Source organism: Camelina sativa, chromosome 7, assembly GCF_000633955.1.
Source record: "Camelina sativa cultivar DH55 chromosome 7, Cs, whole genome shotgun sequence".
Classification (NCBI taxonomy): Eukaryota; Viridiplantae; Streptophyta; class Magnoliopsida; order Brassicales; family Brassicaceae; genus Camelina; species Camelina sativa.
In genome coordinates, this window is record NC_025691.1 from 19,909,212 (window position 1) to 19,919,355 (window position 10,144).

General features: G+C 35.7%; 2 protein-coding genes and 1 pseudogene across 7 annotated transcripts; 1 reads left to right on the forward strand and 2 right to left on the reverse strand.

Moving 5' to 3' along the window:
- LOC109125475 lies at nucleotides 839-1,301 on the forward strand (annotated as a pseudogene).
- On the reverse strand, nucleotides 2,212-7,062 carry LOC104701627 (alpha-amylase 3, chloroplastic). 3 transcript variants are annotated; one of them, XM_010417345.2, is made up of 14 exons: nucleotides 6,669-7,062; nucleotides 6,374-6,501; nucleotides 6,212-6,266; nucleotides 6,037-6,144; nucleotides 5,837-5,945; nucleotides 5,318-5,673; nucleotides 4,241-4,884; nucleotides 3,776-3,965; nucleotides 3,578-3,684; nucleotides 3,245-3,494; nucleotides 3,037-3,159; nucleotides 2,788-2,955; nucleotides 2,513-2,678; nucleotides 2,212-2,392 (listed from the first exon to the last, which is right to left on the reverse strand). In XM_010417345.2, exons 1-13 carry the CDS (start codon nucleotides 6,972-6,974, stop codon nucleotides 2,520-2,522), a joined length of 2,703 nt encoding a protein of 900 aa, XP_010415647.1. In that variant the 5' UTR covers nucleotides 6,975-7,062; the 3' UTR covers nucleotides 2,212-2,392; nucleotides 2,513-2,519. The 3 variants fall into 3 exon arrangements, with proteins under 3 accessions (XP_010415647.1, XP_010415646.1, XP_010415645.1); XM_010417344.2 differs by having other exon boundaries at nucleotides 2,240-2,433; XM_010417343.2 differs by having other exon boundaries at nucleotides 2,240-2,678.
- Nucleotides 7,958-10,144, reverse strand: LOC109124810 (hypersensitive-induced response protein 2). 4 transcript variants are annotated; one of them, XM_010417349.2, is made up of 6 exons: nucleotides 10,033-10,144; nucleotides 9,246-9,449; nucleotides 9,029-9,149; nucleotides 8,848-8,939; nucleotides 8,659-8,755; nucleotides 7,958-8,560 (listed from the first exon to the last, which is right to left on the reverse strand). In XM_010417349.2, exons 2-6 carry the CDS (start codon nucleotides 9,432-9,434, stop codon nucleotides 8,202-8,204), a joined length of 858 nt encoding a protein of 285 aa, XP_010415651.1. In that variant the 5' UTR covers nucleotides 9,435-9,449; nucleotides 10,033-10,144; the 3' UTR covers nucleotides 7,958-8,201. The 4 variants fall into 4 exon arrangements, with proteins under 4 accessions (XP_010415651.1, XP_010415648.1, XP_010415650.1 ...); XM_010417346.2 differs by lacking the exon at nucleotides 10,033-10,144 and adding an exon at nucleotides 9,918-10,014; XM_010417348.2 differs by lacking the exon at nucleotides 10,033-10,144 and adding an exon at nucleotides 9,914-10,009.

Consider the following 10,144-nt stretch of genomic DNA (forward strand, 5'->3'; position numbering starts at 1 on the left):
ATTAAAGATGGAGAATTATAGATTTTAAGATGATCTTACAAAACAAAGGGTTTACAGACAATTTCACAAACTAAGGCAAAGAAGAAAGCATTACCACTCTGAAACTCGCGGTTAGGATTTGTGTTAGACAAAGTCGATTTCTACACAACGTCTGACAGAAAGAGGAGCTGTATGTGACGATGATGAAGAAAAGAGGTGATGATGATGGGTGATTGAGAGGTTTCTCGACTAATCTCACTTCGTAATCGCCTATTTTCAGAGAGAGGTAAGATCGAAACTCGAAAGTCAAAACCGAGGACAAGAAATGAGTTAGTGTCGGCAATATTTGTTTATAGGGCAACATGTTTTTACTAAGTAAAAATAAAATAAAAATATTAGTGGACTGGATCACATATTTTGTTTTTATTGGATATTAGTTAAACAAAAAAATTAGTGGATCACGTGGTCCATCAAACTTTTGTTGGGCTTACTAAAAAACAATGAGAAGCAGCCCAATGCCAAAACAAATTAAAAAGAACAAAATAGAATTTATCTAACCTAAATCGATGGTGAGAGAGAAGGGATTAATGGCCGCCACCTGCGACTTCTCCTTCTGCAAAACACACAGAGGCTAACAAGTGAAGAAGAAGATGGAGTGATGTAGAACAGAAACCGAATAACCGATCGGTTTTAGGCCACCGAACCGAACCGAATCAAAAACCGAAATCCCCTAAAAATTCTGCCGATCGGTTCGCTCCATCCTTCATCTCCGGCACCGAAAACCGAAAAAGTCGGTTCTTTCGGTTCGGTTCTTTCGGTTCGGTTCTTTCGGTTTATTCCGAACGCCCAGGACTAGAAAATGGCATCTAAAAAGGTTTCATTCTTGTTTATATATTCATTTTTCTATGTGTCCTCTCAACCACAGGTAATCATTTTATTTGGCATATGGTTCCCTTCAGTTAAATAGATTTACGATATCAGATATTCTTCAGATTAATTATTTACGTTTAGTTGGAATTATTCACAATATCTATTATACATTCAAAAGTTAATGTGTTTACCTGATTCATAGAAAACATCATTTCTTATTTTCTTATTTTAGCAAATAAAACCATTAATTTTCCTTTCAACATAGACTGATGGAATTTGGAGAAGCACAAAACCCAACGGGAAAAAAATGCGAAGATCCAAACGGCGTGGACAGAAAATCGAAGTGTTAAGGATACACCAATGAACAAGGGTTTCTCGGTGGTTCTTGTCAAGGATACACCAATCATTATATGTGTGAGTGTTATGTAGGAGTTAAACAGACATCTCACTGATATAAGTTTCTACTCATATATAAAAATGTAACGTTTTCTTCTCTTGGATACTAGTTATTATAAAGTTCTTGTCTTATATATTATTATGATTTTGCAACTAATGCCATGATTTTCTCAAATCCTGCAATACTTTTTGTGTGTACAAAATGAAATATGTTTCTATTATTCAAATTTATCAAATCTAAGAATGAAATATTGTAAGTTTTACATATGATAAAGTTTAAAAGAATAGAATCATATTCTATTTGGTACATACAAAAAAAATTGTTGTTGGATTTGATAAAGATTTTAAAATAATAATAGAAACAAATTTCAATACACGTTTATGGAAATACTTGGCCACAAATTATATCTAAGACTTTTAAAATAATAAAAATATATTTTATTACACAACTAATTCAATAATTGGCTAAATGTGAGTATATATATATAAAAAACATCCCTATTTTTATAGAAAAATATCCATAAAGGTTTGAAATTTATTATAAATCTATAATATATGAAACTCTTTTAAACTTATATATTTGGGGTCTAAAAAAGTCTATTTCCTTGTCTAAATTCATATATTTTGTATTTTGTGAAAAAAAAAAACTTCGATAAGAAAATGGCATCTAACAAATTCACAATTAAACTATGTATCTTCTTCAGGATACATGTTCTTGTCAAATTTTCATCGTCATATTAAGAATAATTAGTGGGATTTATCTGGGAGAATTTGAAAGAGTAAAATATTTTGTAATTTTTGTTTATGAATCAATCATAAATATATAAAATAATGAGATAATATAGTTTGCGTGTATGAACATCTTATATATCTTACCATTAAACGTTTTAGAATTTTGGTTCAATGTTAATCTTTTTACCAACTATGAAGTTGAACAAGAAATATACCACAGAACTACAGTGACAATATCATCTTCACTACTTTATTCACCAAATCACCTTAACACATATCCTTCATATATATATATATATATATATATGCATGCACTTTACAAGCAAGTAAGCAACCAATACAACAATATGAATATACTCTCAATATTGTAAAAACTGGGACAAATCTTAAATCTGGTGTTTAGTCCCACCACACCCTACATCACAATTTCCAGGTAAGCTTATTTATGGTTCTTCCCTGAAATAATATATATATAAATTTCCCTCCAGGAACATTTTTTTATTTACTTACTACTTCACACACGTACAAATTTTACCTGCTTCTTACGATGATTCCCACACCTTGTAGTCTCTGCCTTCGACAGCTACAGACCAGTTTTTGGATCCGTTTGGTGGTTCGTAATGCCCTGGTCCAATCTTCATTGCAACCTTATCATCTATTATAGCTGCATAGACATCTCTCTCACTCTTGTCTATATTCACCTTTATAATAAACCCCAAAAACAAGAAAACAAAGGAGGCTAGTTTCAAGATCCGTCGGGTTTCGTAAGATATATGTTTAGAGAATGTGGGTTCCTTAAAGTAGTTTTACCTCACTCCTACAGTGGAGCTTCTGTCTGTTCCTGAGAGAGAGAAGAGAAGCAATCTCGGAATGATAATCTGAGAAGATATGGTCGAAGAAAACAGCCGGTGTTCCTGGATGAGTCAAGATGTAAGCATATCCTTGCATTTCTTTCCCCTCTGGAAATCTCCAATGGCCCTTTAGAAACAGAGAAAAATAATCATTAAAACGGCTTCAAACAGAGACTTGGTGATAGTTGAACTGGTGAGAAACAAAAACCTGAGTAGAGCCAGTGTCATGATTCTCTATGAATGTTACAGCACGAGAAGGCCACCATCCAACTACACCTGGAGGCTTCCCTTTTGGATCTGAGAGTCTCCAATACTCACATTTTTGAAGAGCCTACACACAGAAAGTTACCAGATCTTATTTACCAAAAAAACCCCCAATGTCGTATCAAACGGTACAAGATGGATATTTTTAGTACCGCATGAAGAATTCCTTTGGTTGTGACATCAAAAGCACCAGCAGCTCCACTAGTTGCATTAATCCAGTCAACAATCCTCTGACGATGTGCGTCTTGATTGTAGTCCATTTCTCCATACGTGTAACTTAAGGAGTCCCAATATTCACCAACAGCAAAGTACGGTTTGCTAGCATCCATATAGTCTTTCACATAACCTCCCCAAAACCCTCTTACAAAATCAAGCCTCCATCCATCATACCCAACTTCTTCTCTGCAGTTGAATCGAAATGGTAGATGAAATCAGACACGAAAACCAAATCAGTAGAAAATCAAAGAAATGACAGGGGAACTTACCTCATCCAGCATAGCCACTCCTTAATATCCTTTCTAACAAAGTCCTGTGAGTGATCTATGTTTGGTGCAGCATGGAAATTATCTCCACTGCTCTTGTTTCCTCTACCCTGAATCAATGTATAACCATCAAAGAATTTGCTTGCATTTTGTTATATAACAATAAGATCAAAGTTCTATTTATATAAAGGGGAAATATACCTGAAAATGAGGGTCATCTGCAACTACTGCCCTATCATCCCAGTTCAAACGTCCTCCAAATAAATTCCATACACCATTTTGATTCTTGAAGTGTGCACAGCGGTGATTCAAAACAGCATCACCTAAAACTTTGATCCCAACCTTGTGAAATTTCCTCACAGTATCTTTTAGCTCATCAATAGTTCCATATCTGAAAGTTAGCAACAAAGACGAGTGGGAAAACAGGTATTCCGATACATGCTACTATATTTTTTTATTATCTGATACACACTATCACTGCATCTTGTAACTGTCATAAGACAAAAACAGTTCCACTCTGGCTGACCATGCATTTAAGACAACAAAAACAGCATTCAACCAGAAGTTCATTTCATCCCATTTGACGATTGAACAACCCCAGATTCATGATGAAGTTTTAAGCAACTAAGAGACAATATGACAGTTTAGTCAAAATGTAGAGCTCACCTGGAATTCAAGTTATACAGGTCTTTAGGCATGTACCCTTCAGGTGACACAGATTCTGTCGGTGGAGGTAACCAAAGAACGGTGAATCCAAGTGAAGCTAACTCCTTGGCTTTTTCTTGAAGTTCCAAGTACCATCTCCCTGATTTATGGGACTCCCAGTTGAATCCCTGGCATAATATCTCAAATCCGGAGCCGGTTCCTGAGGAGATTTTAATTTCAGGCTTTTCATCCTCTGATTCTAAAATACTTTCCTCGGTAAAAGTTGGAGTTGTGCTTCTAAATATGCTGTATGCCTCCGCAGCCAGTTTCTCAATTTCTTGCAGAATGTTTTCCTGCACTTCTTTTACGTTTGTCTTCTGATTCTTATGATGGGAAATGTCAATGGCCAAGTTCCTAATCTCAGTGATGATTTCATCAGTAAATCCACTAGCAGACACTTCTTTATCTGTTTTTGGTGTGTGTTCACTCACTTGAGCAGCTTCAGTTTCAACGGGCGAGCTACTTGAAGTAAGGAAAGGGACGTAGAAGTCTTCCCCCCTATAATTTAGCCAAGTATTTTCATTTAACTTAAGAACAAAACATAACCCTTCAAGCTTTCCATCCAGAGAGAATAATCCAAACGATCCAGTTCCATCGTCTTTTCGCTGCAGAATGTTCATATGCATAAACACTTAGATAATGTCACTGATAGAATCAGAAAATATTCTAATAGGAAGGTTAAACAAAAGATTTGAATGAAAACATGAAAATGATCTCTAGGTGCCCAAAAAATATCTGAAAGCAGCCGCAAAGATATAGTGACAGCATCACGTAGTAAAGGTATGACGGCCATGTCTTATAGGATGCAAAAATAAAGAACCAGATGCATTCTGTTGCAAACCACCCTAATGCTAAGTTAAAAAACCAGGCATGCACAACCTGAAAATTGCTTGGACAGATGCCAATATGGCAGGTGCTAACCAAAAACTAATTTGAATCTCACAGACTAAAATTAGAGAGACACAATACATGTGATTCTCGCCAGATTTTCAAATCTACACATGCGAATCTTGCCAAGGAACATACTTCTAGACGTACCTGTAAACGAGTTCGTAATGCCTTGTTCTTAAACAACAATGTTTCTTCGGGGTAAGGTTCAGATGGAATTTCCCATCTTTTGCTGCCGTTTTTGCAAACTCCCCAGTGGACAGTAACATCACCCGGTAAATCGGTTTCAATTGATACAATGTTCTTAGATGTTTCAGGGCATTTCCTTGCAGTGACACTGACTGAGTTATCATCGGCAACACGTTTACTAATTGGCATCTCCTCGTAAAACTCTTGAAGACCTTTCCTTTCTATCGTAGAATCGGATGAGCTATTGCTCTCTTTTTCAACTTCTGCACCAGATTTCTCTTGTTTGAGAGGTATGTTTGAAAGCTGCCCAATGGCACCTAGAGATTCAAGAGAAGCAAGTCTCGATCAGTTTGAAGATTCAAGAAAGTAACTTGAAAAAGAATAGTTCTACATTAAAAAGTAAAGGAATGCTTAAGTATAAGAATGAAAAACCTACAGTCCGGATAACAGTGGTAGATATAAAAAATCCTGGCCACTTACCAAACCCTTTCTTTGCTCCGATCAAATTTCCGTTATCAGGAACATCATCCACAAGAGGAACCTTAAAATCTCTCCCTTTGTGCTGATACCATGCCCCAGTTTCTTCGTCCTGGAAAACAAACAGTCCCAAATAAATGCACAATACAACTAAGGGCAAACGAATAACCATCTTTATCTAGCAAAGGGTTAAGAAAGAGAACCTTCAAAACAAAATTGAGAGCTGCTACTGAGCTTTCCAGATTCAGATTAATAGTAACTTCAAAATCTCCTTCGGATAACTTCTCCAAAGGTGTCTCTATAGCATAGTCCTGATACAAGATAAAACTAAAAGTGTTACAACTATCCAAAACCAAAAGTGAAAATGCCGAGTAGTACCTTGATGGCAAATGAACCAGGAGGTCTCATATCTTCCGGAGGTTGATCCCATTCACTGTAAAATTCAAAGTAGAGAACATCAAGGGAATAAAATTTTCCCCATTAGTCCATTACTATAATGAGGATACCAAAAACAAAAGGTAGAAAGGAAAAGGAAAGGACCTTCCAGTATCACCCACATATGAAACTCCCCAATGCAAAATCCATTTCCCAGGAATACTACATCCAACACTCAGCTCCCAATCATTCTCTTTAACTTGTTTCAATCGTACATAAATCTTTCCTTCTGCCTACCATTCCAAAATCGAAATCAAAATCCATATATATCATCAAAAACACACACACACACACAAACCAAAACCTATGATATTTAACCTCGTCGATCCACAAATCAATCAATCGATTCGATTCAACTAACAACAGCAAATGTGAGTAAGATACGGGGGATTGAGAACACCTTGTCGATTCGCTGAACAGGGAAATTTTCCTTGAAAACTACATCATCCGATTCCGATTGAGAGGTTTCCACGACGGCAGTATCGGAAGAGCTAGCACGAACCGCGACGGAGTTGGAGCTGCGAAAACCTAAGGCACTCGTGGCGGAACCAATCGATGAGTTTAGTACTAGTTGTTTGTTGGAACTAGTGAAACGAGAACGGAGATTCAAAGAGCAAGGAGAGAAGCTTCTAGTTCCGCGGTAGGTTCTAGAGCTGTGACGAAGATGAGAATGGTGGAGAAGAGACTCAATGGGAACGGTGGACATGGCAGCAGCTTCGTGAGCGAGAGAGAGAGAAGAGAGAAGATATTTTCGTTCTTTTTTTTTTTTTTGTGCAGCGAGAGAGTGAAGAAGAGGTTAATAAGAGTCGTTGAAAATTAATATACAATAAATATATATATATATATATATATATAAATTACTTTTATGACTTGGTGAAAGGGAAGATACCTTTATTGAGATTCGAGTTCGAGTAATGCGTGGACTTAAATATTTAAAAATACGCCACGTAAGCTTAAGCGGGCCATACTTTTTCGTGATCTCTGCCCCGTCGGTAAACTTAATATTCTCTCTATTACATAAGATTTTCATATAGATTAAGAAAAACATTTAATGTTTAGCTGCATAATTTATTTTTAACAATACATTTTTTATTGTTATTAACTAATAAAAATTTATTAAACTTTTAAGTTTTCATTTAATGATTTTCAAAATTTACAATTTCTAGCATTAATTGAAAAAAATATATAAAAAATCAATTTTTATAAGATAAGAAAAAATCTTAGAAAATCATCTTTTAGAGAGAATATATATTTATGATTTCTTTTTTACAAAAAATATGATTTTTGTGTTTAGTTGCGATGGTTGTTTTGTTTCTGAATCCTTAGCAAAAGATCCCATTGGTTGGTATCGTAAATATCTAAAAAGTAGTAACAACTTTTTGTTAAACAAGTTATTTATTTTTAAAAAATTTGATTTCCTTTTAAGAAAACGCTATTTTCTTTCTCCAAATTTTGGAATTTAAATTACTTTTGAAAAATCTGGCCTCTTATAATCAACTAAAACTTATTAATGCTCTACACTCAATAATTTCATTATTCAAATACAAACTTATGAAAAATATACCAAAATATTCATTTTGTAGTCCTATGATGAGTGATGAAATTATTTTTATTTTCATTTTTTTTTTCCATATAGCATATAGCGTATGTTTAACAGAAACAGAAAACAATATTGAAGAGAAGACAAAATAAAGATGAAAAACATATTTTTAACAGAAAACAATCATGAAAAATGATAAATCACACTAAAACCCGAAGTGTGTCAGATATTTCAAATCCCAAATCATATCCACAAACCAGTCTCACAAGCCTAAACATATTTGAAGAACTCCATATAGATTTCGTAGCAAACGCGAAAGAAGAAACTATAAGTAGCAAACACAACTCTAAACCCCTGAAAAGCTTTAGTACTTTGAGAGACCTCTCTCTCTCCCTACTCAGCAGCGTTACCCTGAAGAAGACCGTCCCTGATCTGTGAAGCAATGTCCCTAACAGCACCTGGACCGTGAGGTATGAACACCGAGTTTGACTTTGAAGACGCACCGATTTCCTTCAATGTGTCAAAGTACTGAGTCACCAGAACCATATCCATCACGTCTTTAGAAGATGTCCCTGGAACAGACTCAGAGAAGGCGAGCACGCTGTTTCTCAGACCGTCCACAATGGCTTGTCTCTGACGGGCTATACCCATACCTGAAAGGTATTTCGATTCAGCTTCTCCCTCAGCTCTCTTGATCTGCAGAATCTTCTCTGCCTCAGCTTTCTCACTAGCCGCCTCTCTCATTCTAGAAGCTGTTTTTTTCATCAAGAAACAGAACAAAACATTGTAAGATTCTCAGCAAATACTAATAGAAGTCGAAAACTTGTATATCAACAACAATTGAGCGTACCAGCATTGATCTCATTCATTGCCCTCTTGACGTGCACATCAGGCTCAATATCCACAATAAGGGTCTGAACAATCTCATACCCGTAATGAGACATAGCCTATATTATACACAAAAGCAGTTAAGAGTCTATTCTATGTATATCATTTTTTCCAAGCAGAAAATACAAAATTGTTGCTCAATGAGATGTACCTTTTCGAGCTCATTCTCAACGGTTTTTGCAATGTCATTCTTTTGCTCAAAGGTTGAGTCAAGATCCAGCTTAGGTACACTTGCTCGAATCACTATTGTGGATCGATTAGTTAATCATTAGGCAAACACAAGAACATCAAGAAGCACAACAAAAAAAAAAGGAAGGACATTTGAAACAAACCATCAAAGACATAAGCTTGAATCTGATTCCTCGTGTTGCTGAGCTTGTAAAAAGCATCTTGAGCACTCTCAGGTTTGGCACGGTATTGAATGGAAGCAACAACAGTGACAAACACATTATCCTAAAAAAAGAAAAAGAAACCCACAACATTCATTTCAACAGTCTCAAAGACAGTTGATCATGAACTATATATAGAGGATGGAAGTGTCAATAAGACCTTAGTTTTTGTCTCGCAGCGAACATCAAGCTGTTGAACACGTAAGGAAAGGTGACCAGCGACTTGACTCCCCAAGCACCATGGCAAACAGTGACAACCAGGCTCAAGAACTTCGTCAAATTTCCCAAAAGTCTCTTTGATTGCTACATTCGACTGATCAACTTGAATACAACCCAAAGCTTGACCCATTTTTCTTTTTCTTTCCTGAAACAAATACAAGGAAAAAAAAACATCAGAAAACATGAAAATTCCAAAACTTTACAACTCAAATCATCATCAAATACTAGATTATGGGATATAAACCAAGAAGTAAGCAACAAGGGGACTAAACAATACATCAAGTCAAAGAGAAAGGTTTAAAAACATATCTTTAAGCAATTTTCAACGACAAGTAGACTCAGACCTTAAAATTTTTTTTTTGACTCTGCTCTTAAAACAATATTATAAGGTTTTGGTCAGAACGGAACATAAGACCTAAGAATTGAACCAAAAAGAAGTCACAAAACCCTAACAGTCACAGAACCCACCACTACACAGAAGAACGAAACCCTAGGATTGATGGAGTCCAAAAGGGTCCACGATTCAAAGAAAGACACGAAATCAACGAGTAACGAAACAAAATTAGATTACAGAGAGAGAAGAAGAACAGAGGAGTTTGAGAAATTTACACACAAGGAGAGAATAATCTGATACGGCTGCGTAAGTTCAGAGGAGGAAGCAAAGTCGCAAATTATAAGCAAAAGCAAAACAGACAAAAAGGAAAAAAGAGCAAGTTGGAGGAAATTACTGAGGAAGGTTCGGCGAAATTGCTTAAGCAATTTTGTGATAATTAACGAAATTAGTATAAAATCTTTTGGGTTATTGTTGGGATTCCTTCGTGACAAACCTGGGTAATAAAT

Excerpts from the sequence above, each read along its gene's own strand:
- LOC109124810 (XM_010417349.2), bottom strand. The coding sequence starts at position 9,434 with ATGGGTCAAGCTTTGGGTTGTATTCAAGTTGATCAGTCGAATGTAGCA. Across the intron at positions 8,940-9,028 it reads TCAAGCTTATGTCTTTGATG|TGATTCGAGCAAGTGTACCT; the intron begins GTTTGTTTCAAA and ends GATCCACAATAG. Across the intron at positions 8,561-8,658 it reads AATGAATGAGATCAATGCTG|CTTCTAGAATGAGAGAGGCG; the intron begins GTACGCTCAATT and ends TGAAAAAAACAG.
- LOC104701627 (XM_010417345.2), bottom strand. The coding sequence starts at position 6,974 with ATGTCCACCGTTCCCATTGAGTCTCTTCTCCACCATTCTCATCTTCGT. Across the intron at positions 5,946-6,036 it reads CTCTCAATTTTGTTTTGAAG|GACGAAGAAACTGGGGCATG; the intron begins GTTCTCTTTCTT and ends TTTGTTTTCCAG. Across the intron at positions 4,885-5,317 it reads CATTACGAACTCGTTTACAG|CGAAAAGACGATGGAACTGG; the intron begins GTACGTCTAGAA and ends AACATTCTGCAG.